The sequence below is a fragment of the Rattus norvegicus genome, chromosome 7, assembly GCF_021556685.1.
Source record: "Rattus norvegicus strain SHRSP/BbbUtx chromosome 7, alternate assembly SHRSP_T2T, whole genome shotgun sequence".
In the NCBI taxonomy this organism is placed as follows: Eukaryota; Metazoa; Chordata; class Mammalia; order Rodentia; family Muridae; genus Rattus; species Rattus norvegicus.
Window position 1 is genome coordinate 120172662 of NC_141540.1, and position 24232 is coordinate 120196893.

The 24232-nt window shown below is 51.5% G+C and overlaps 2 protein-coding genes across 4 annotated transcripts; one reads left to right on the top strand and one right to left on the bottom strand.

Annotated features, from left to right (window-relative positions):
* Positions 1 to 1043: 1043 nt before the first annotated feature.
* Galr3 (galanin receptor 3) lies at positions 1044 to 4800 on the top strand. 2 transcript variants are annotated; one of them, NM_019173.2, is given in 3 exon segments: positions 1044 to 1064; positions 1937 to 2299; positions 2726 to 4800. In NM_019173.2, coding segments are annotated over 2 exon segments (1113 nt in total). In that variant the 5' UTR covers positions 1044 to 1064; positions 1937 to 1940; the 3' UTR covers positions 3480 to 4800.
* Positions 4801 to 10764: 5964 nt separating this feature from the next.
* Positions 10765 to 23526, bottom strand: Ankrd54 (ankyrin repeat domain 54). Of its 2 annotated transcripts, XM_087558215.1 has the most exons (9): positions 23114 to 23526; positions 21313 to 21360; positions 17777 to 17875; positions 15656 to 15727; positions 15147 to 15194; positions 14942 to 15066; positions 14012 to 14119; positions 13528 to 13598; positions 10765 to 11962 (listed from the first exon to the last, which is right to left on the bottom strand). In XM_087558215.1, the coding sequence occupies exons 1-9, from the start codon at positions 23436 to 23438 to the stop codon at positions 11848 to 11850; spliced, it is 1011 nt and encodes a 336-aa protein (XP_087414341.1). In that variant the 5' UTR covers positions 23439 to 23526; the 3' UTR covers positions 10765 to 11847.
* Between the last annotated feature and the right edge of the window lie 706 nt (positions 23527 to 24232).

A 24232-nucleotide genomic window follows, 5' to 3' on the forward strand; every position in this document is an offset into this window, starting at 1 on the left:
CTCTTGGTTGCCAAGTTTACTGCCCCTTCCTCCCCAAGTGGCAGCTGCTCTACCCCTGGAAGCTTTTGGCCACAGACCACTCCCCCAAAGGTTCATGCCAACCATTCAGCAACATGTCCTAGCCTGGTTTGTGCCTGGGCAAGAGGCTCTCAGGTGAACTAAATGTACGTCCTCTTCTTTTCACCTCAACCTTAACAAACTTGTTACAAAATGGAAAGGCACAGGTCATGTTCTCCCTCCGGAACCTTCTCTAGGGCCCCCGTGGCTTTCAGGCTAAACCAAGGCCCGGTTTCCAGTAGATGAAGCTCTCTGAAACCAGCTTAGGGAATGAAACGGGTCTTTGGGGATTCACAGAAACTGAAGCTTGGGTTCATACCCGAAGTCCACAACAAAGAGCTTTTGGTCCTGGTTTCCCAGCCTCGGAAACTCGGAAACTCCGTTTAAAAGTAGAAATCCTGGGGTTGGGGATTTAGCTCAGTGGTAGAGCGCTTGCCTAGGAAGCGCAAGGCCCTGGGTTCGGTCCCCAGCTCCGAAAAAAGAACCAAAAAAAAAAAAAAAAAAAAAAAGTAGAAATCCTTTCTGAGCTTAGATCAGAGTTCTACTTAGAGCCAGAGAAGCTCGGCACTAGGGGGAGGAGTCACAGGCCACAGAAGGTGGGAGGTGCCAGGAATGGGCTGAGCCCTGGGCATCATGGGGTTAACCACGAAGCCAATCTCATAGAGCGGAGATCAGTGGGTTACTGCCCGTGAAAGCGAGAATGAGGTAGCGACAACGCAGACAGGCAGAAAAGAGCCGGGCTGAAGAGCATGCCACCCCGGGGAAATCGGGGTCTGAGGAGGAGGTGGCCGGTCCACTCCGGAGCAGTAGGAGCAGTAGCGAGTGCCCACATCCAACTCAGGGGACTGCTGAGGGCAGGGGAGAGGAGAGGAGGGGCCTTGAAGATGAAGAGAGACAAATAGGAAGCAGAGGCGTACCTGCATGGAGGCGACCAAGGGCTGAATCAAGAAGCTCCAGCCTAGGCGTTCTACCCGGAAGAATGCAGGGGCCCAGTACCTAGGACTGAGGTGGGTTCCGCCTATGCTGGGCTTGGGGGTCTGCTGCATGCTGGTGCTGTGTAGGGGCAGATGTCCCCCTTCTTCCTTCCTCCCTGCCTCATCCCCTGCTCCTAAGTCATTCCATTGCTGCACTGGTCCTAGAGTACCAGGGGATCCACAGGTTAGAAACTGTGGGGATGAAACCCAGCAATGTGGAACCCAGACACATGCACTGGGACATATGTGAGCAGTTGGGAACCACCTGTTGCAGTCTTTCAGATGCGCATTCCAGCCTAGGAGTCAGGATCATGGCAGCCCGAGATCTGTCACTCATGTGTGATATTAGCCACTCGTGTCACCTCTCTAGGCCTCAGTTTCCCTATGTGCAGCGTGGAGGCAGTGACTCCTGCAGTCTTCCTGGCTCTGCTGCTGTAGTACTTTCTACTCTCGTAAGGAAGGACTCTCCAATGACTCAGGGGTGTCACTGGTGCGACCTGTCACCCCAAAAATGCCCCTAAATGCAAAGGTCTCTTCTGAGCTTCCAACGTGGTTGGGAAAAAAAAAACACACACACAGCCAGAGTTTATGTTGCGTCTCACTAGTTGCAGCTTTTTCGTCTTATTCTGCCTGTGTCTTCATGTGCCTTATAAATCCAGAACAACCCGAACACACACACACACACACACACACACACACACACACACACACACACACACACGTCACTGTGGCAGGTTCTTGCTCAAACGCTGACTTTGGTTTTGCTCTACCCTCTTCTATCCATCATGAACTTCTAGCCCAGATACCTGGTCAGATCCAGGCTGGAGGAACCAGGTCCCTGGGTCGAGTGCCTGGAGACCTGGCCTCCTGTCTAAAGACCCATTTTTCTCTCCCTCCTCTGATAGGAAGATGGCTGACATCCAGAACATTTCGCTGGACAGCCCAGGGAGCGTAGGGGCTGTGGCAGTGCCTGTGATCTTTGCCCTCATCTTCCTGTTGGGCATGGTGGGCAATGGGCTGGTGTTGGCTGTGCTACTGCAGCCTGGCCCAAGTGCCTGGCAGGAGCCAAGGAGTACCACAGATCTCTTCATCCTCAACTTGGCCGTGGCCGACCTTTGCTTCATCCTGTGCTGCGTGCCCTTCCAGGCAGCCATCTACACACTGGATGCCTGGCTCTTTGGGGCTTTCGTGTGCAAGACGGTACATCTGCTCATCTACCTCACCATGTATGCCAGCAGCTTCACCCTGGCGGCCGTCTCCCTGGACAGGTGAGCCATACCTGGGGCAGGCTGGAGAGGGACCTGGACAGACTCTTATTAGCTTGGAGTAGAGACTAGGGACCAGGCTTTGGTGGGAAGAAAGGAAGGCCTCAGTGGTACCTTCCAGCCTACAGTGTGAACTTCCGGAGGGCATTTCTGTGTCCCAAGTGTCAGCGCAGGGCCTGGTATAAATTTGAATTGTGTAGCAACAAAAGAAACTTTCAATGCATTTTTTCAGATGCTGAGGTCCCTATACCTGGCCCGCATTACCCTCACATCTGCTTCCATGCTCGAAATTCCTGAGATGATGAGTCTCTTTTAGCCCTCTTCTGGATGCCAGTCGAGGGGGTGGGATGGGAAAATTAAGGCAGGCACGGGGGGCCGGCTCTCGGGAGGCCCCGCCCCTGATCCCCCCCCCGTCACCCCCCCCCGCAGGTACCTGGCTGTGCGGCACCCACTGCGCTCCAGAGCCCTGCGCACCCCGCGCAACGCGCGCGCCGCCGTGGGGCTCGTGTGGCTGCTGGCGGCTCTCTTTTCCGCGCCCTACCTAAGCTACTACGGCACGGTGCGCTACGGCGCGCTCGAGCTCTGCGTGCCCGCTTGGGAGGACGCGCGGCGGCGCGCGCTGGACGTGGCCACCTTCGCCGCGGGCTACCTGCTGCCGGTGGCCGTGGTGAGCCTGGCCTACGGACGCACGCTATGTTTCCTATGGGCCGCCGTGGGTCCCGCGGGCGCGGCGGCAGCAGAGGCGCGCAGACGGGCGACCGGCCGGGCGGGACGCGCCATGCTGGCAGTGGCCGCGCTCTACGCGCTTTGCTGGGGCCCGCACCACGCGCTCATCCTCTGCTTCTGGTACGGTCGCTTCGCCTTCAGCCCGGCCACCTACGCCTGTCGCCTGGCCTCGCACTGCCTCGCCTACGCCAACTCCTGCCTTAACCCGCTCGTCTACTCGCTCGCCTCGCGCCACTTCCGCGCGCGCTTCCGCCGCCTGTGGCCCTGCGGCCGTCGCCGCCACCGCCACCACCACCGCGCTCATCGAGCCCTCCGTCGTGTCCAGCCGGCGTCTTCGGGCCCCGCCGGTTATCCCGGCGACGCCAGGCCTCGTGGTTGGAGTATGGAGCCCAGAGGGGATGCTCTGCGTGGTGGTGGAGAGACTAGACTAACCCTGTCCCCCAGGGGACCTCAATAACCCTGCCCGCTTGGACTCTGACGTCTGTCAGAATGCCACCAAGGAACATCTAGGGAACGGCAGTCTCGCCAGGCTCCACCAAAAAGCAGAGGCAAAGTTGCAGGGACACATAGGTGATTAAAATTGGTCCACCCAACTAGACACGGTCCCAAAGCAGGCAGCCTCAGCCCTATCCAGAGCCAGTCTGGCAGGACAACAGCCCATTCGCCTGGCGGTACCTTCCAAGCCCAGTTTGTTCTATCACCTCTGACTAGACCCTTTTGGTCCCAAGCTCTGAACTAACTTAAGTAATTCTGGGAAGAAGCAGCGGAGACTAATAGTCCAGGCTGATCTAGAACTGGCTATTATAGCCAAGGACGACCTTGAATTTCTGATCCTCCAGTTTATATGACCCAAGTGCTGGGATGATGAGTGCCCCAGACTCCTAGCTGGTTCAAGCAGGGAATAACAAATATCCCTTTAGCTCTTACTGTGTACCTCGCAGAATGCTAAGTTCCTTAGTAATCAAGGCGTTAAGGTAGATATGGTTAGCTTTCTTTTACACGCATAGAAATCAAGGGTCAGAGCAGTCACCTTGGGAATGTTTGGTAGAGGCTGGATCTAAATCTATGACTGTCTAACAGATTTATGCTCCGTGGCTGGCCTTTTTTTGTACCTTGAAGTTTCTTTGGTTTCCATTGGTTTATTTTTTTAAGCATTCATTTTTTTTTCCTAAAGATTTATTTATTTAGTATATGTAAGTACACTGTAGCTGTCTTCAGACACACCAGAAGAGGGCATCAGATCTCATTACAGATGGTTGTGAGCCACCATGTGGTTGCTGGGAATTGAACTCAGGACCTCTGGAAGAGCAGTCAGTGTTCTTAACCACTGAGCCATCTCTCCAGCCCTGTTTGTTCTTATGATGCTTTTTAGGGAATCCAAGCCTTTGTGAATGGTAGGCAAGTACTCTACCACTGAGCTATATCCCCAGCTTCAACTTGCAGCTCCTTGTCTGCACCCCACATCTGATTCCATGTTCTAGAAGCTTCAGAGCTCCTAGGTACCTTCCTTCAGAATTATCCTTCTGAGGCAGTGTGGCCAGTGGGCTTCCTGTATTCGTGTGGTCTTGGGTCAGTAGCCCAGATACCTTGTAGTATTCCCTGAGCTCTTTGGTATTCCTGGCTGACAAGAGACACTGAGCCTCACTTTGGCCCCAGCTGGCCTCCTATGGGCCTTGACTGCCTTACCCGCCCCACCCCCTTCCTCATACACAGCTGAGGAAGCCCTGGGGCTGTAGAAAAGACTAATTAACCAATAAATCAGCCTTGCTGGGTCCCAAGCTGCCGGCTTCTGCCCTCTCTTCCCACATGTCAATAATGTTGATTAGCTTTGTGGCTGAAGTCTGCACACCCTGACACACCTCCTGTCTGCTGGGTAGCACTCTGTGAAGGGCTCTCCCTATGAGGAGGCAGCTGCTTGCTGGTCATTATGACCTGCCACCTGCCACTGATCAGTCAGTAGTGAGAAGAAGCTGACATTAGCCAGGAAAGCAGCTGCTTCCAAGGCCCAGCCAGGCCCCACACCGGGCCTAGTGTCTTCTCCCACCGTTTCGCCAGGATTCCAGGCTCAGTGGGGTAGGGAGTGTGTCGTTACCTCTGAGTAGCACCCACAGTGGCTGACACTTCTGTGCCTCATCCAACACTGGTGAGCAAAGGGGAATGTCTCCATTGTCAGAAGAGACACCTTGGGCACAGGGAGGCAGGTTAACAGGAACCAGAGACAAACAGAAAGGAGAGCTGGATGGTAGTAGCATCATTTAAGCGGATGTGGAAAGAACCAGAGTGTTTACCAGCCCGAGTGAAATGTGGATCCCCACACTGGCATTTCTTTCCATCCATAAATAGGAATATCAGTCACAGAGGTCAGGCCTTGAAAATAGGCAAATATGTATCTCCATCCTCCGTTTTCATAAAGTTCCAGGAATCAACAAATGTATAAAGACAAACAACCGTTTGCTGTCTGCTGAGGTCCAGGGGTGGTGGACAGGTGAGAGTGCTACTAGGTGGTACTGAGTTTCTTCTGGGTTGGTCGATAGAGTGAATTACAGGCCAGCTAGGGTGTAGTGACAACAACAACAACAACAAAAATAACAAAAAACCAACCAAACCAAAAAAAACAAGAAACAAAAAACCTTAGCCTTGCTTATGTAGCAAGTTCAAAGCCAGCATGAGACCCCATCTCAAAAGGAAAAAAAAATGGTCTCAAAAGGAAAAAAAAAATGGTGGAAGGGAGGGAGTGGGCAGGAAAAATGACTCATCAGGTGGAGGAGCCTGACAACCCGTGTTTGGTTTCCCACAACCCACTCCTACGTGTGAAGACCTGACCTCCACATGTGTGTGGTGGCATGTATGAATATGAATGTACTCTCCCTACATACACACTCATACAGGCACATACCGTGTTCCTACAAGCGGGACGTTATGGTGCACGACTTGAGTTCCATCCCTCAGGAGACAGAAGCAGATTTCTGAATTTGAGGCTAGCCTGGTCTACATAGCAAGTATCAGGCCAGCCAGGGATAAACAGATCCTGCCTCAAAAGAAAAAGAAAAGCAAAAGTAAAGTAAAATTAGATCATTATAATTAGACCATCATCATACGGTGCAGCCCCTGGACATGCCAACAATGTTCCAGTGTGCAGATTATATTTCATAGATAAATTTGGAACATAACCAAGGTGCGTCTGGGACCCGCTCTACACCTCGGGGACACTTTCAGGGCAGCCCAGCATCGTCGGGGGTGTGTGTGTGTGTGTGTGCGCGCGCGCGCGCGTGTGTATGGAAGTGTGGCTCAGAAAACTGACAGAGACTGTTCAGATCTGCAGAAATGAACACAGACTACCTGGGCTGGCTTAGAGGAAGTGAGTCTAGTCGCCTGGTTGGGATGTTTCTCTGGCCCTCTGTAGGTGACCCAACCTTTGTGAACAGAGGGGAGGATGATTTGTGGAACCCTTCACAGCGGTCTGAGACTGTTCAGCTGGTAGAAGACCACTGGACAGCCAGGCCCCTAGCTGGTTCTCTGAGACCTGTGTTTGAAACAGGACTGTGGCTCAGATGCCACATGGAAGCCCAGGAAGTAGGCTACGATTGCCTGTGGATGGACACTTGTACTTGGTCCTCTTAGTTACCAGGGGAGAAAAGCCTGAGCCCTCACTGTCTTTCTTTTCTTTACCCACAAAACATTCACCCTAAGCCTGACTTGCAGAGAAGCCAAGGATGGACTGAGTTCATCTTGGCCCTGTCTACTGGGAAATACCGAGTTAACTCCCAGGAAAGGGACACCACAGAGACAAAAGTGTCATCCCAGCAGGGTCTGGCAGGGCAGGTCAGAAGCCGGTTACTGTGGAACCGAACAGAAGGTTCTCAAGTCCCATGTCTGTCTAGGCTATACAGGAAGTTCAAGGCCAGCCTGGTGATTTAGTGAGGCCTATCTCAAAAAGTAAGGAGAGACCAAGTCAGTGATGTCGTAATCTTTAATCTTAGCATTGGGGAGGCAGAGGCAGGAAGATCTCTGAGTGTTTGAGGCCAGCCTGGTCTACAGAGCAAGTTCCAGGAGAGCCAGGGGGTCCATGTCCACAAAGAAATCCTTCTCAAAACAAAAGAACAAAAAGTAGAAGAGCTAGGGCTACCATTTAGTGGGAGAGTGCTTGCACGTGTGTGTGTGTGTGTGTGTGTGTGTGTGTGTGTGTGTGTGTGTATTTATATGCATGAAGCCCTGAGTTCAATCCCCAGTACTGCCAGAAAGAGGCCCTAACGGAAGAACAGGCTGACCAGAAGTGACCCACAGAGGGAAGCTCCTGCCTTCTGGTCAGTGTAAACAAGGATTCCAGAGGGAACTTTAGACCGTGTGTGTGTGTGTGTGTGTGTGTGTGTGTGTGTGTGTGTCTGTGTCTGTGTGTCTGTGTCTGTGTGTATATCTATATGTGTGTGTATCTGTGTCTCTGTGTGTGTATATCTATGTGTGTGTATCTCTGTGTGTATCTGTGTATGTCTGTGTGTGTATCTGTGTCTGTGTGTATATCTATGTGTGTGTGTATCTGTGTGTATGTCTGTATATCTGTGTGTGTATGTCTGTCTGTCTGTGTATGTGTGTGTGTGTGTGTGTGCGTGTGTGTGTGTGTTGTAAGCAAGAGGTCCTAATTGAGCAGCTCCCTGATCAACCTTACTTTCTCTCACTTAATCTGAAGCTCCCCACTTTGGCCAGAAAAATCCCTGGGTGCCTCTTGTCCCAGCTTCCTCTGCACTAGGATTACAGACTTATGGCTTTCCGTTTGTTTTGTTGACATAGACTCTTACTATGTAACCCTGACCAGCCTGGAATTCTGACCTGCCCCTGCCTCCTACATGCTGGGATTAAAGGCACATGAGGGTCAGCAGTGGCTTTTTACATGGTAGCTGGAGATCAAACTCAGGTCCTTATGTTTACAAACCTGAACTATCTCCTGGCTGCTGTTATAGGGCTCTGCTTTATGGCCTGGCTGACTTGGTGTAGCCCAGGCTACAGTTATTATGTAGCCCAGGCTAGCCCCAAAGTCACAGCAATTCTCCTTCCTCAGTCTCCTGAGGGGACACATAAAGACAGGGTCTTCTGAAGGAAGGCAACCCATAGGAGGCAATGTAAGGCAGTGAAAGCAACCATATACAGCTCACATGGCCTCCCCCAGGGAGAGCTCAGTGAGGACAACAGAGAATTCATCTCTCAGACAGACCAGGCTGGGCAAAACATGGTTTCCAGGAGGGAAAAGATGAAGTAGGGCTCCCTCTGGGGCATTACTCAGAAAGTTGCAGGGTTTCCATGTACAGCCTGGGAGCCCCAGTGAGGAGAGCCCTCAAGACCTGGACCTGAGCTAGGAAATGGTTTTTGGACAGACATGACAGGAAGATTGATGGCCTGCTGCTAGCTTTACTTGGCTGCCAGGACTCTGGGGTTTGTTTCTAGGACTAATGAAGTGCTCGAGCGAGCAGGTGGGTGCAATAAATAACTTGGTTAGGAGAAAACCACGTGTCCTGTGGAGCCCAAGGCAGACAGTGTGGGCTGGAGTGGAGTTTGAGTGAGGTCAGGTCACCTGAGCTGAGGGCCCAGCCACCTTTAAGTCAAGGCTGGGATAGCCTTACAGGGAAGAAGCTTTTCCTAGCTGGAACAAGGTTTGGATTCTGTAGCCCTTGCCTTCTTGTGGTCTCACTAGACCAAGCTGGCTTTGAATTCACAGAGGTCCACTTGTTTCTGCCTCCTGAGTGTTGGGATGAAAGGCGCCCCAGCTGGTACAAACTGTGTAAGGAGCAATGTGTAGCATTCACATTTGAGTACCTGCCGGGCACGGCAGGAGAGACAGACAGACTGTGAAGCCAGAAAAGGACCCATCAGTGTGGACCCCCAGAAAAGACTTCCTGGAGAAGCTTGTGCCCAAGGCCAGTCATTAAATGTGCATTCACTGTGGCACAAAGAGGAAGGCATGGAAGACCATTTGCAGGGGCCTGTGATGGCACAGGATGTCCTCAGGGAGGGAGGAAAGGTGCTGGGGACACATCATGAAGAAGGCTCTGGTTCTCCTCTCAAGACCGGATTCTTTCTGGGGGCACCTGTTCTGAAACCAGTGATTTGGTGAGGGTTCAGGAGCTCTTTGTGTCTGCCAACTCTGGTGGTAACTATGGTGGAAGAACCAAGGGAGGGACAGGGACAGGGACACTGGTCAGGCTGCTGAAAATCCAAGACAAAGACAGTGGAGACCTACCTAGTCAACCATGTTAAGGTTGACAACAGTTGTCATCAAGGTCGAGGAGGAAGAGAGGTACCTAGGCTTCTAGCTTGAGCCCTGGGGTGGCAGCGGGGACAACTAAGGGGACAGATTCAAAGGAAGGTGATGAGCTGGGGTGAGACGCATTTGACTACAGGATCTATGTGGGGGATGGTGGGGCATCATCAGGGAAATGGCCTGCTACCCCTGCCACGTTTTATATAGTTCTTGCCCTTGACTCTGGAACTTGTGTCTCATCTGGTTTGAAGAGAGAGTGAAACCAGAAAGGTTAAGTTTCTTGCTCTAGACCACAGAGCTCAGGTCGATCTGATTTGGTTTCATGCAGTCATACAAGTGGCAGGACGGAGCCGATTGACTCAGGGTGAGAAGAACGAGAACAGGTAAAGGAGGTGGTCTCCTTGAAGAAGAATGAGAACAGGTAAAGGAGGTGGTCTCCTTGAAGAAGAACGAGAACAGGTAAAGGAGGTGGTCTCCTTGAGCCCAACTCTAGGCCATTGGCAGGGCTGCCTGACCCTGGCTAAAGTGAGGGCTCTAGCGCAGACCCTCTCATCAGCCCCTCCTCCCGCCTTGGGCTGGCAGGGACAGCATCATCTATTAACTCTGAGGTGTGGACCTGGGGAAAAACCACCAATTAACTACCCCAGCTTTCCTGTTAATGAACATCGCCTCCTGGTGTAGGACTCATTTGTGAGTGGCTGCTGTAAGATGGTGGGAGGCCAGAGGCTGGGCTGAGAGTGGGTTAAAGAGGCTGAGACTGATTATGGAGACATCTGTTTGGCAACAAGCAAAGTGGCTTATTGTCAGGGTGAGGCTGGACGGGAAGGATGGTGCCAGGACGGGGGAGATGGGTACACTGAGGCTACCTCAGCATTCGGGGCTCTGGATGACTGTGGAGCTGGGGCATGCAGGCACCGGTCTCAGCCTCTGGGCAACTCGGAGCAGCAGTGTAGCTTGGGGAAAGGGGTGGGTTTCTTTTTTTTTTCTTTTCTTTTTTTTTCTTTTTTTTTTTCCCGGAGCTGGGGACCGAACCCAGAGCCTTGTGCTTGCTAGGCAAGCGCTCTACCACTGAGCTAAATCCCCAACCCCAAGGGGTGGGTTTCAAATTCTGCTGAATCCCAGTTGGGAGCCCTCTGGGTAGAACTGGAGGTGTTTGAGCTGGGCCCCCACTCCAACTATGGTCCCCCACTATCCTATGGTCCTAGCCTAGCGCCTCCCTGGCCAAACCTACTTTCCTTTGTAGCCTACCCCTCACCCTTTGTGGAGTATCCTCCCCAAAGATCAGCCAGACTACCTAGGCTCCTGACCCCATGACCTCTGACCATTGTCTTAGTACCAGGTGTGCATCTTATCCACCATGTACACTGTACTGTGAGCTCTGGCAAGGAAGAGTGTGAGGCCTCTGCTTCTGAGAACACTGATCAGTCAGACGGGCATTCACACAATGTGCCCGTCTAGCAAGCGCATCCCACAAGCACCACAAATACAGGGCTTTTGGAAGCCAGGCAGTGGGGAGAATGCTAGACTAGCATCCGACACTTTATTTCAATCAAGTCTGCAGGGGAGATGTATATACATAATGTGACAACTGCACATGTTGGCACACAGTAGGCACTCAACACATACCTCCACCCTCTGTGAGGACATGGATCGTGAAGAGGCTCTGGCTTCAGGCATGGTAGAAATAATGAGTCTGAGGTGGATCTAGCTGCCTGGGTGGGGGAACCTGGCAAACCTGTTTGTTCAGGTGTAGATGGCAGCAGGAGCAGGCCCACCTCAAACCTGTGAACATTCGTGGTCTGAGTAGTGCTCCATCATGACAGTTTGTGTTCAGAAGGAGTCGGGCCCAGGTGAAGCCACGAGCTTTCCTTCCGGCCCTGCACACATCGCCCTCCCCCACATCGGGGCCTCTCCAACAGCCAGCTCTAGAAGCCCAGAGGACTACTGCAGCTGTGTTCCTTCCTGCCCCGTGCCCAGCCCGGCGCCCAGGGCCCACTTGTGCTTTCTGACTCACTCAAGTGTCTGAGACAAGTCTCTGGCTGGCTCTTCAAACTGATTCAGGGCTATAGGAAATATTGTGGCTGGAAATAGGACAGGGAAGATTGTCTGGCCGCCTGACCAGTGTTGATGATTAACCTAGAAGCCAACTTCCTTTGGCAAGCCCTCCCTTCACTGTCTGCATAGCCACTGGGGGAGTTAGCAACAGATGCAGTGTGGGACCGAACCTGTGGTAACAGGGATTCAGGACCTCCTTGTTCCTGGAGGCCCAGGCTTCAGGAATTGATTGGTCCCTGTTTCCTGGAGATTCTGGGTTACATAGCTCTTCATATGCAAAGCAGAAGCCCAGTCAGGGGCAAGGAGTCCTTGGTGTGCCCGGCAGCCCAGAGGAACCTGGCAGCCCTTTATGCCTCTGCTGCCAGGGCACCAGAGCCGGATTTCCCAATTTCTCTTAGTGTGGATTTTTCCCCAGCATAGCAGTGCACGCGCCACACAAACCTTCCTCTGTTCTGGGGTTCCTGTCCCTTCCCTAACAGCCAGAGGGCTGGTAACTAGGCCTCAAGTCCTTCCAGGAGGTCTAGGGTGAGGAGCCCAGAGATGCAATGCCTGAGGAACTGGTTCCTTCAGCCCTGCCTCTGCTCGCTCTTGGTCTCCAGCCTGCCCAGGTCTCCAGCTCCTGCCCCAGTGGAGCCCTAAGAATAGAGAAAGATCAAGTGAGCCCCTAGGCCCCAAGAAGTCAGGGTCACCTGCAGAGTTGGTCACTCAGGCAGAGGAGAAAGTCTGCATCATACACCCAGCCCCTCCCTCTTGTCACTCCGCAGGGACAGCAGCTGCCCCTCCCCATCTTGAGGCCACTGAAGCACTTTGCCCTCCCAACCCTACCGACATAGATTTTGGGTTTTCTCTCACAAGGAGCTGGGGGTAGAAATTCTATCCAGTTCTTCCTCAGGGTCTGGGGAGTGGCTGAGTTTCAGCTCAATACCAAGCTGGGATTTGAAGAAAGGCCCTCCTTGGCTAGTAGCCAGGGCTTCCAGCTTGGAGAGAAAGTGGGGCAGTGCCAGGCTGGACATGGGCTGGGAGCCTAGAAGCCATTGGCCAAAACCCTGTCTGGAAGGAGGACCTCCTAGGTGAGGATGTGTCCCCCCCGTCCCCCCCTCCCCCCAGCCCAGGAATGTCTCCTTCATAGGCCAGACAGGTTCAATAGACTTGAGACCTCTGCAATGAATCTGGCCCCACTACTTCCTCAGTTCCTAGTGCCACAAGAAGCCACCACAAACCAAAACCAAAAATGAACCAAAAAACAACCACCAGTTCAACCAACAGATTTCTTTTCACAATTCTGGAGGCCAGAAACAAAAACATGTCCAGCTGAGCTCTGTCTGGTGCAGTTGTCAGCAGAGCCAGTCCCTGCTGGAGGCTCCGAGGGACCCACTGGCTGTCCTTAGCCAGCTCCTGGCTTCTTCCTCCATGACTCACGTCCACATGGCATAGGTCACCTCCGGCCTCCTCCCCAGGGCTACCTGGGGTGATATCCAGTCCACCTAGGTGATCCAGAATCTTCTCCCCACTAAAGACCTCTAGTTATATATCTGTATAGCCTCTTATCAAAACACCCAAGGCCTAGAGGATCCTGGGATAAGGACCTGGGCCCATGACCCACTATCAACCACTGATAAGTAGGCTGTGAAATGGACCCCCATGTGTAGTGTTCCAGTGACTGGGAGAGAAGGTGTTACAGATCTTTCTTTGGGCTAAAAAGGGTCCTTCCTAATCTTATGAAGGCCTAAGCTTGAGCAATGTCCCTCTTCTGCTCAGAGACACCCCACAGTGCAGTGTTTCCTTGAAAGTCAGGAGCAGGGCTAAACTGAAGTGCTGGTGTAAGGAGCAGGCGAGCTTAGAGAACAGAGCAGCCCTGGTGGCCTCAGAGCGGCCTACCCAAAGCCAGGTGGAGGTAATGGAAATCCACGGCTGGGAAGAGAGAGGGCTCTGAGGTGGGCTGAGGGACAGGGAGGCCACAGGAGGAGTGGTGTCTGCTAGGACAGCACGTGTGGGCCTGGAGTGTGGCTACAGAGCTGGTATTATGCAGCAGGAGCAGGGGCTGTGGTCCTGACCCAGGGAGATGTTGCACATTGTCAGTTCTGTCCTCAGCATCTCAGGGCAAGGGCAAAGTGGAACTCCAGATCCCTTGGGCTTTCCCTGTAGCATGTGCAGAGGGCAGGAGTGCGGCGGTAAAGCAAGAAGCAGCCTTCCTTGCTACCTCTTCTCCATACTCTGCATCTGCAGACTGAGGGAGGTGAAGCTGGCCAAGAGGTCCGTCACTTCATCCACCTGCAGGGAGACAGTCAGGTTGAACCAGGGGTATCACAATGGGCACTGAACATGGGCACTGCCACTCTTCAGGGCATGCAAATGCTTCCCCTCCATGGTATTTCAATGAGCAGGATGGGGGTTTGAGACCTTTGTGTTGTGCTCAGCAGAGTCCCTGACCAGTGAAGGGCCCTGTCACCCTTTCTCTCTGACTATGGGTTCATCCTAGACATCACGTGGTCTGGTACTGCCCCCAAGAGCAGACCTGAGCACACACCAGCCACTTCAGCTTCAAGGACATAGACAGAGGCTGTGAGGGGCTATGGTAGTAGCAATACCCTAGGTCCCATCTTTTTTTGATACATGGGTCTGGCTGCATTGGAGCAGAGCTGGACTGGCTGAGGCTATTGCTTGGTCCTGTGGCTGAAGCTCACCTGTTCTTTGGTACTTGTCATCTGGAGGCGGGTACAGAGGTCATCTAGCCGTTCACGCTGTTCATGTCGCCCCAAGCGCTCCAGGTACTCCCGTAGCATGTGGATGATCTGGAAGGAGATAGGAAGTCACAGGCTAGGAGGCAGGCACAGGCAAGTTGCTACTATTAACATAAGCACTGGGAGTTGGTTCTAACGCTTTGTCTATTTCATCTCCTGACAGCCAAGCTTCCACTGAGGGTCCCTGCCCCAGCTGGCTTAGATTGATAGTAAAGATTTGCCATGCAGCCAATGGCTGGGCAGGGAGACAGGGAGGGACTTTTAGACTGCTGCATGGCCAAGGGATCCAGAGAGAGGGAAGGAGGAGGAGAATCACCATGACCTGGAGGGAGAAGGATTAGATCTAAGAGCTACAGTAGAAAATTCATCCAGCAATGTAGGTGGAAAGGGAAAATGCCCCTATAGGGGGGGCTGGCCAGAAGGTAATGGGGCAGCAAAGATAAAACAGATTTAGAAAGTGTTGGTGGGGGGCTGGGGATTTAGCTCAGTGGTAGAGCGCTTACCTAGGAAGCGCAAGGCCCTGGGTTCGGTCCCCAGCTCCAAAAAAAAGAACCCCCCCCCAAAAAAAAAGAAAGTGTTGGTGGGGAAGATTAGAAATGCCCACCCATTGAGCTAGTCAAGGCATATCCAAATTAGCTGGTGTGTGTGTGTGTGTGTGTGTGTGTGTGTGTGTGTGTGTCTGTATTTGCAAATGCAGAGAGTTCTTGGGTGGGTGTATCATGAGACTGATCCCCCCTGGGAGTCAAAGTGGTTTAACTAACTCACTACTATACATAACAGAGAAGGGATGTTGGGGTTGGTAAGATCAGGAGCCCTAGGCCAGAGGCAGGCAGTCTGGTAAGCATGGTACCCATCCGAGGAGGACTCACTCACCTGCTTCACCTCTAGGCGGACGGCTTCCAGGCACTGAGAATGACCCTCCTGCAGGATGTTCAGTTTCGACTTGGCCAGGTGTAGGGGCGTGCGGCCAGCTCTGTCTAGGGCATCTACACGGGCCCCTGTGGGGATAGGCAGAGGAAGCATGCTGGGGAGGAGATGGAGAAAAGGGCAGGAGACTGGGAAGGGGTCCCCCACATACCTCCTCGAAGCAGTGTGGTGATGACAGGAACATGGTTGGTGCAGGCCGCTGTGAAAGAAAAGTGATGTAAGAACCAGGACTGTGGGGATCAAGGGAAGAAAAGCTGAGTCCTGAGTGTGGCTGTGCTGTGTTACCTCCTGAGACAGTGTCGCCAGGGCAGTATGCCCTATTGAGTAGGGCTTAGATCAAGTCCAGTTTACCCTGTTTAGCTGGGGAAACTGAGGCATGGAGCTGAGACTCACTGTAATTGTTGGGGTGAATCAACAGCAAGGCTGGGGCAGCCAAAGGGCTCACAACCCACTTCCTAGCAGAGCTGTGTGCAGCCAGTCCAGGGTGCACAGCAGTCCTGCCAGGTGCATAGTCTCCTGGGAATGGATGGTCCGTGGGACAGAGGCTGTGGGAAGTGCATACTTGTGGTGCAGGCCCTGCCAGAATGCTAGGGGATCCTGCTGGGAGCCTCCTGAAACCTAAGCTTTACATGCTAGAAGTCTAGCTTGTGGTGGACTTACCCAGGTGCAATGGGGTGTTGCCCAGACCATCCTGTTGGTTGGGGTCGGCCCCATGGTCCAGGAGAAGCTGCACTGAAGACAGAAAACACCACAATATACTGTTAGAGGTTTCCTCCAACTAATCCTCACCCAGAGCCAGCAGAGGTCTGTTTGGAGTGTGGAGAAAAGTAGAAACCGTCTGGTCTCTCCCTGTCCTGCCACTAGTGTCACCTAGCCATATAGGCCTTGGATGACCCCACTCCTCAGGGATAGACCTCATCTTATCACTTCCAACGACAGGGCCACCTATAACAAATACCAGGCTGAAGACCGTCATGTCCTTTTATTTGGGGCTCAGAGCAGTCACTTTGCCAACCTGTATCTGTAGGAACACACTTGTAGATGTCCCTAAGTTTGCAGATGAGATCAGGGTGTTCAGTAGTAACTGGGACATCAGAGGTCAGAGGTTAGGAGTCAGAGGTTGGTCTCATTGCTGACTATGCCATTCTGTCTTCAAAGAAACCAGCAATCTCTACTTCAGTGGAATGCAGAATCCAGACATGGCTCCCCATGTTGTGGCGTGCATTAAATAACTTACTTGATCTACAGGGTGCAGGACCCAAGGGTCAGGAACCAAGGACTCTAGGAGGGTCTCTTGGCCTCTCAGTCCTATCTGACTGAGGAGAGGTCTCCTAAATGTATTTCCTATTCCCCTGCAGTGTCTAGGCGACAATAGACGATGCTGCACTCTGGGAACTATCTTCCTTCTTTAGCAGCCTTAGGCTGCCTCATGGTGACAGGGCTTGCCAGTCACCAGCTAGAATCACCCTGGTTAACAACCAACATTGTACAGGGAGGCCAGGCTAAGTTTCACAAAAGAACACAAGCTAATTCCAGAGGGACTGATCATAGATTAATTGTAACAGTCACCTTTCTAGAAGGAAATAGGAGGCTATCTTTGTGGGGTAGGCAAAGATTTGTAAAGAGTCATACACAGAAAAAACCTACTAACCATAGGAAAGGGGCAGCATGGAGACATATCTGGGCCTGGTGGCTCAGGTTTGTGATTCTAGCTCTTCAGGGGTCTGAGGCTAGAAGGTTTCAAGTTCAAGGCCTACCAGGGTTGTAGCATGAACTCAAGGCCAGTTTGGGCAACTTACTTAGATTCTTTCTTAAAATAAAAAGGAAAGCTGGGTGGTGGTGGCACACAGCTTTAATACCAGCACTCAGTAGGTAGAGGCAGGCAGATCCCTGATTTCAAGGCCAGCCTGGTCTACAGAGTGAGTTTCAGGACAGCCAGGTACACAGAGAAACCCGGTCTTGAAAAACCAAACCAAACCAAACCAAAAGAGGGCTAGTGTGGTATATATGCTTGGCCCATGGAGTGGCACTGTTAGGAGGTGTGGCCTTGTTGGAGAAAGTGTGTCATCTAGGGGATGGGCTTTGAGACCCTCCTCCTAGTTGCCTATAAGTCAGTCTTCTAGCTGCTTTCAGAACAGGATGCAGAACTCTCAGCTCTGCCTGCCCCATGCCTGCCTGGACACTGCCAGGTTTCCTGTCATGATGATAATGGACTGAATCTCTAAGCCAGCCCCAAGTTTTATGTCCTTTGTAAGAGTTGCCTTGGTCATGGTGTCTCTTCACAGCAGTGCAAACCCTAAGAGGGCCAGGGATGTAGCTTAGTGGCAGAGCACTTGCTAACATGACTGAAGCCCCTGGGTTCAATCTCCAGAACCACAAAAAGAAAGAAAAAATGGATGGCCCAGGTTTGTGGACTCCTAGCATTCTGGAGGCAGAGGCAGGGGGATTAGTTATTCTAAGCAATACAGGAAGTCTGATAGCCTGGACTACATGAGACCCCATTTCAAACATACAAATACAAACACACACACACACACACACACACACACACACACACACACACACACTGTGTTCATTCAGCAAGGCCCTCTGTTTATTAAATGACTACTTGCCAAGCCTGCCACGGTGGGACACATCTGTAATCCTAGCACTGAGGATTCCCTTCACAAGCCCTCCTTATTCCAAACCCCGGGTGCCCTGAGGCATGCAGACAGCAATTCCTTCCCCACTGCTTAGAAACTGTTGCTGCCTTTGACCAGCTCCTGTTGCTCCAGAACTCACCAATCTGGTCATTGCCATTGCAGGAAGCAAAATGGAGGGCTGTTCGGCCTTTGTCATCAGCTGCGCAGGGATCCGCACCATCTTCCAGAAGCTGCTGCACTGACAACCACGATGGGGGAGGGAGGAGAAGGGTGACAGAGCAGGCGTGTTAGCTATGCTGCAGTCCCAAGGGATGGACGATACTCGAGGGCCCCTCCAGATGAGCCATCCGTAGTTCACAGGAAAGTTGGTCCCTCCTGGATGCTGGCCCTCTAGAGACTTCTAGCCCTGTGAGGAACTCTCTTATTGCAATGGCCATGGATTCTGTGTTTAAGCTATGTTTCTAGGGAGAGGATAGGGTGTCAGAAGGGACTCTCTATCCCCATGGTAGGACTGAAGAGTCACAGAAATTCTGGTATAGGCTGTGGTCCCATCTCTGTGTCTCTGCATAGATATATATGCATTCCAGCTAGACACAGCTGCCCAAGCTGCTAGCTGGTATTTACTTGGTTCTCAAGAAGTAGCACTTTGAAAGAGGAGGAGAAGCAGCCGCTCTTTGAAGAGGAGAGAGTACAAGCCCCAGGGACATACAAAATCCCAGGCGAAGCTAAGCAAGGAAGAACTGAACAGCCCCCAATGTGAGGCAGTGGCAGGGCTGGGCTGAGAACAGGCATGAAGGCCTGGACTTGCAAAGCAGCCACCAGAAAACCAGGGCGTCTCTGCCTTGCCTATCAGCAGCGCTGCTGTGATGGGATAATAGATGTGGTATTCCATCCCTGACAGCGCCAGGCCCTGTAAAGGGGAAGACATTATACACTAATGACCATGTCCACGCAAGTGAGGAAAATTGCTGCCAGTCACTTTTGTCAATGCAAGTGGAGAAAATTGCTGCCAGTCACTTTTGAGTCAGTGACATTATAGGCTTTTTTCCCGGGAACCCATCAAGGGTCTGAGTCCTTGCAGCCAAAAGAAGAATTGCTTCCGGTCCACGTGGCTCTCCCAAGCTGAGTCAGCCCCTTCTTTTCTCTCCCACACCTCTCCCCTGTTCATCCTGTTCCTGAACAGCAAAAGACTGTGCTCCTCACTGTACAGTGTGCTCAGAGTTCTGGCCGGGCATCAGCCTCACAGTAACCCAGCGAGGTGTCATAGACCAGGACACTTTGCCCAGTGAGACAGCTTAAGGTTCAGAGGTCACACTGACCCAGGAGACAAGAAGCAAAGTGTATGACTGCTGTTTTGTGTTCACTCTGGGTTTTGACCTGGTTCCTCCTCAGCTATTTCACAGGCTAGAGCTTTGGTATGCGGCAGTGCCCTGTAAGTGCCTGCTCAGGTAGTGCTGGTGACTGGCTAGCTGGGTGTGGTGGCACGCTCCTGTGACCACAGCACTCTGGAGACAGAGGCTGGGGAATCACACGTTCACGGCTAAACTCAAACCCACTAGCCCGAACCCTATTCTCCTGCCTCATACTAGAGACAGTTTAAAATTTTTTTAAAAGGGCCTGAGTGGAGAGGAAGGCTCAGGAGCTAAAGAGCCTTGTCATCAAGACTGATGAGCTAACTTCAATCACACAGGGTAAAGGAGGGACTAGGTCCCCACAGTTGTCCTGTGACATCCACTAGCGCACCATGGCACCTGCTTCCCCAAAGAAGAAACATTAAAAAATGTCTTTAAAAAAAAAAAAACTTTTAGGTGATGTTCGAACATCTTAAAACATTAAATTTCACGGCACACAGATCAAGCTGAGATTGCCCAGGTCCTGCGCCTGTTGACCACTGATGCACCAAAGGTAAGGGGACCATCAGGAAGCAGGTTCCTGAGGTAACCCCGCGCCCCCCATGCCTGCTGGAAGTGGGCTCCCGTAACCATGGGTCTGCATCAGTGTTGACAGCTTATATGTTCATAGTGTGTGCAAGTGCACATGCCTATGGTATGCACGCAGAGGACATCGGCCATGTATCACTTACCATCTTGTAACACAAGACCTCTCTCACTGAACCTGCAGCTCCCTGTTGCAGCTCAGATGCTGTCCATCAAACTCCTAGGACCCACCTGTCTCCAGTCACTAAGACTGGGGTTACAGTGACATGGAGCCATAACTGACTTTACTTGCATAGGTCCTGGGGATTTGAACTCAGGTCCTATTGCTTTTACAGCAAGTGTTCTCACCCACTGAGCCATTCCCCCAGGCCAATCCTATTATTTTTATCTCCCTCTCTACCCCAGGCTGTTTTAGAGTTTGTTGTGCAGACCGGACTGGCCATAATTTGTGATCTGACTACCTCTGTCTCCCAGAGCTAGGAATGAAGGCACACTCCACCACCCTGAGGATAGAAATAATCTGAGGACTAGAAGATCTGAAATCACGAGCCAAAAAGAAAGCTCCCTCCTTAGGTGCTATTTTTCTTTTTTTTTTCCTCTTTTTTTTTTTTTTTTTTTTTTTTGGTTCTTTTTTTCGGAGCTGGGGACCAAACCCAGGGCCTTGCGCTTCCTAGGCAAGCGCTCTGCCACTGAGCTAAATCCCCAACCCAGGTGCTATTTTTCTAAATGGTCTATGATGGAGGTCTGACAATACAACAGGCACAGTAAACTAGCACCCTGTTTCCCCCTACATGAGGAGGGCATTGTCAGCAGGTTAAATCCTTATTATTATTTTTTTTAAATATACTTATTTTATTTATATGACTACACTGTCCCTATCTTCAGACACACCAGAAGAGGGCATCAGATCTCATTACAGATGGTTGTGAGCCACCATGTGGTTGCAGGGAATTGAAATCAGAACCTCTGGAAGAGCAGTCAGTGCTCTTAACCACTGGGCCATCTGTCTAGCCCCAAATCCTTGTTATCATCATCATCATCAGTAGTAGTAGTAGAAGTAGAAGTAGAAGGAGGAGAAGTATTTGTTCTAGAAGCAGTCCTTGTACCTCTGATGCTCTACCTCAGTTAGGAAACACTTAGAAGCATCAGTAGAAAGCCAACCTCAGTGTCTTGAAGGGAGCCCCACCCATGTTTGCCAGGCGCCCTGCTAATAAGAAATCTAAAACAGCACTCAGGAGACAGGCAGATCTTTGAGTTTGAGGCCAGCCTGGTCTACAGAGTGAGTTCCAGGACAGCCAGGGCTGCATAAATAGATCCTATCTTGGGAAAACAAAACAAAACCAAAAAACTCATCTAAGGACCAGCTACTGAGTAGCCAGGGTTGCCACCTACCAGTCAAGGTGGAATGTTCACTCCTGGGAGCCACGAATTCCAAAGAGCCACTTGCTCTTTGCTGAGGGATATGCTGAGTCCCACGGGGGAGGTGGGGGTGGGAGACAAGCAGACAGACATGGTTGCTAGAATCAGGAAACACACAGCATGATAAGCACTATGACACCAGGAAAACTCCGGGTAACAGAAGAGCATGGTGAGGGAGTTTTGCACAGTGACTTCAGAGCAAGGAGTAAATAGAGCAAGCCTGCTCCAAGGGAGTGAGGATGAGCTGGTGGACGGCCCAGGACAGAGTGCTTGGCTCTTTCCTTCCCCTCAGCCCATAGGCCCACCTGGGTACACTCACCTGTTTCTATGTCATTGGCATTAGCTGAGTCCCTCAGCCTCTTCAGAGCTATAAAGAGAGAAGTGACAGTTAAAAAAAAAGGGGGGGGGGTTGGGGATTTAGCTCAGTGGTAGAGCGCTTACCTAGGAAGCGCAAGGCCCTGAGTTCCAGTCCCCAGCTCCGAAAAAAAGAACAAAAAAAAAAAAAAAAAAAAAAAAAAAAACCAGAACCAAATAGGAGGTGCACGGTTCCCTAGCTTTTCCTCATCCCCCACCTTTAGTCATGGCAGTCCTGAAGCACAGGTGTCAGGATAGAACCCACTGGCCTGGCAATAAGGAGAAATTGGCAGGGCCACAGTTGGAGAGGCCACTTTCTGCAGCAAATCTGACTTCTGGAGCCAAATCTAATTTCTGCCACTTGTGGTAGCTGGTGACCTTGAGCAAGCCAGTTACTTATCCTGGGCCTCAGCCTGTTATCTATAAAACATGGCTGAATTGTCTTGCCAGCTCTAAGCTGTTACAAAGAAAATTGAGATTAATTTTTTAAGAGAGAAAGAATGAGAGGGTTTATTTAGCTCTTTGTGACCTAATCACATTCAACCTCTTACTATGTGACTTCAAAGCGGGTCACTCCCAAATGACTTAGCAAACTTTCTAATTCCTAAACAGAAACTTTCCCCCTTTCAAAGGCATCGCCTGTTTTTCAGAAGGACCAGGAAGCAATGCCTTAGTTGTTAGAGAATGGTCCAAAAAGTTGCAAACGAGATATAACAATTGCACACATCCATAGACCACTGTTTTGTTTTCTTTTAAATATTCTTTTCTATTTTTTTTATAACACCAGCATACTGGATCAAACGCTGTTAGGTGTGAAAAAGAGACCTTAAAACCTTTCATTCTGGGGCTGGGGATTTAGCTCAGTGGTAGAGTGCTTACCTAGGAAGCGCAAGGCCCTGGGTTCGGTCCCCAGCTCCGAAAAAAAGAAAAAAAAACAAAAACCTTTCCATTCTTAATTATTCTGCACCCCATTTTCCAATATAACAGACATACTAAGGCATTCTGGCTGACCTGTTTGCTATGTGACTTCGAATCAGAATAACTAAATGGTAATCACTGTAATTGTCAGCCAATAAATATGTAAGCTTTAGGGATGTTGGGATGGCTCGCTGGGAAAAGATGCTTGCTACAAGGCCTGACCTCCTGAGTGGAATTGCCAGGACTCACACTTGTGGACCTGGAACTTGCTACTTAGAGCAGGCTGGCCTTGAACTCACAGGGATCTCCCTGCCTCTGCTTCCTGAGTGCTGGAGTTACACACGTGCACTGCCACATCTGGCTGTTTTTCTTGCTTACAGTAAAGTCTTTATAAGTCACTTTTCATGGGTCACAATGTAACTCTGAATGTGTATCAAACAAGTGTTTGGCCCTTCGTTAAGGTAGAACATACGTTGAGACCCTTGCCTAACTTTTGAGAACCTTGCCTAACTTCTTTTAATCCCTGAATAAGGCTGGTAGTGTACCCATCCTACAATCAGAAAATCGAGGCCACAAGTGACTATAGTGCCTAAGTAAGGGTCCAGTGTGAAGCAGTCTGATTCAGACCTGTGCCTTCACACAAGTTGGTGCAGCGTGGACACTGGCTCTGGGCTACCGTCTCTACTAATAAAAGTATTCTCCATTGTCCCACATTACTGTCTAATAACCACCCTCGGGAGTGTAAAGTTTTTATTCAGGGATGAACAAGTGGATGAAGTCACAGTCCTCTGCAGCTCGAACTACTGCGATCACACACGAGCGACCCCAGGGTCCCTGACTTAGCTCACCGTGCACCTCTTTGCCGGTGGGCCCGAGCCGTCGGTGGGGCCTGGCCGCACGCCTCAGCCGCCCGGCGGGAATCTTGCAACGCAGTTCGTCGCGAGGCTCGACGTCCTGCTGCCACAGGACTTGGAGGTAGCGCAGCGGGGACTGGGCCCTGCCCACCGCCCGACCCGGGAGGCCTGCGCCGCTGCCCAGTGCAGCGCCGAGGTCCGCAAAGGAGAACAGGCCTCCGGCTTCCGCCAGAGGCTCCGGCGCCACCGCGCACTCGCCCTCGGAGCTCGAGCGGCCGGATCGCGACTCGTCCTCCGCGCCCTCGCCGGTGGCTGCCATGGCAACGGCTAGGCGCGGGTCTGGCAGCGCCAGCCTCGTTCCGAACCGACCAACGGACCCGCTTCCCTCCAGGAGAAGCCTCGCTGTCAGGGAACGGGCGGGCGGGGCCTGCAACCACGGCAACAGAGTGCGGGAGGGCCGGACCGCGCCAGAGCGTCGGACCAATCAGAGTTCGCAGAGCCTGCATGGCACACCCAATCAGGTAAGGAAGGCAGACTACAAGGAGAACACTGGTTTTTCACTAGTGTGAATGGCGGTAATATGAACCAATCACAAATTAGAATTGTTTTTTCACTAAGCGGTGTAGCTACCGGAGCCAATAAAATAGCTGAGTTCAGGACACCCCTTTCTTCCTTTTCTTCCTGTCGTAGCTCCGAAAAGAAGACTGGCAAGTGCTTTAGCCAATTAAGGTAAGATGTTTTCCAGCCAATCAGAAAAGAAAGTGAAACCCCCCCCCAACTCTGTTCTGGAGTAGGTGTGTTTTGACTCAATGAACTTTAAAAAAAGAAAAAGAAAAAGAAAAAGAAAAAAAAAAAATCCAGACACACTATGATTTGAAGATCATCACGAAGTAGGCGATAATATCTTCTAACGTAATAGATTTTGCTTCATCGAGTTCTCTTGCCCTCCTCGGGGATCATTGCTTTAACAAAAAATTATAGTCTATGGAACCCTGCAGTAGGCAGATTAGGGAAGAGCAATTAATTCCTCAGTCTTGAAAGTCCTTTGGATCACTGACCTGAATTTGACCCAAGGGAGGTGCAAGTACACACACACACACACACACACACGCC

Excerpts from the sequence above, each read along its gene's own strand:
- Galr3 (XM_087556003.1), top strand. The coding sequence starts at position 1,941 with ATGGCTGACATCCAGAACATTTCGCTGGACAGCCCAGGGAGCGTAGGG. Across the intron at positions 2,300-2,725 it reads GCGGCCGTCTCCCTGGACAG|GTACCTGGCTGTGCGGCACC; the intron begins GTGAGCCATACC and ends CCCCCCCCGCAG.
- Ankrd54 (XM_087558215.1), bottom strand. The coding sequence starts at position 23,438 with ATGGCAGCCACCGGCGAGGGCGCGGAGGACGAGTCGCGATCCGGCCGC. Across the intron at positions 14,120-14,941 it reads TCCGCCTAGAGGTGAAGCAG|ATCATCCACATGCTACGGGA; the intron begins GTGAGTGAGTCC and ends ATCTCCTTCCAG. Across the intron at positions 11,963-13,527 it reads ATGCAGAGTATGGAGAAGAG|GGCTCCACTGGGGCAGGAGC; the intron begins GTAGCAAGGAAG and ends CTCTATTCTTAG.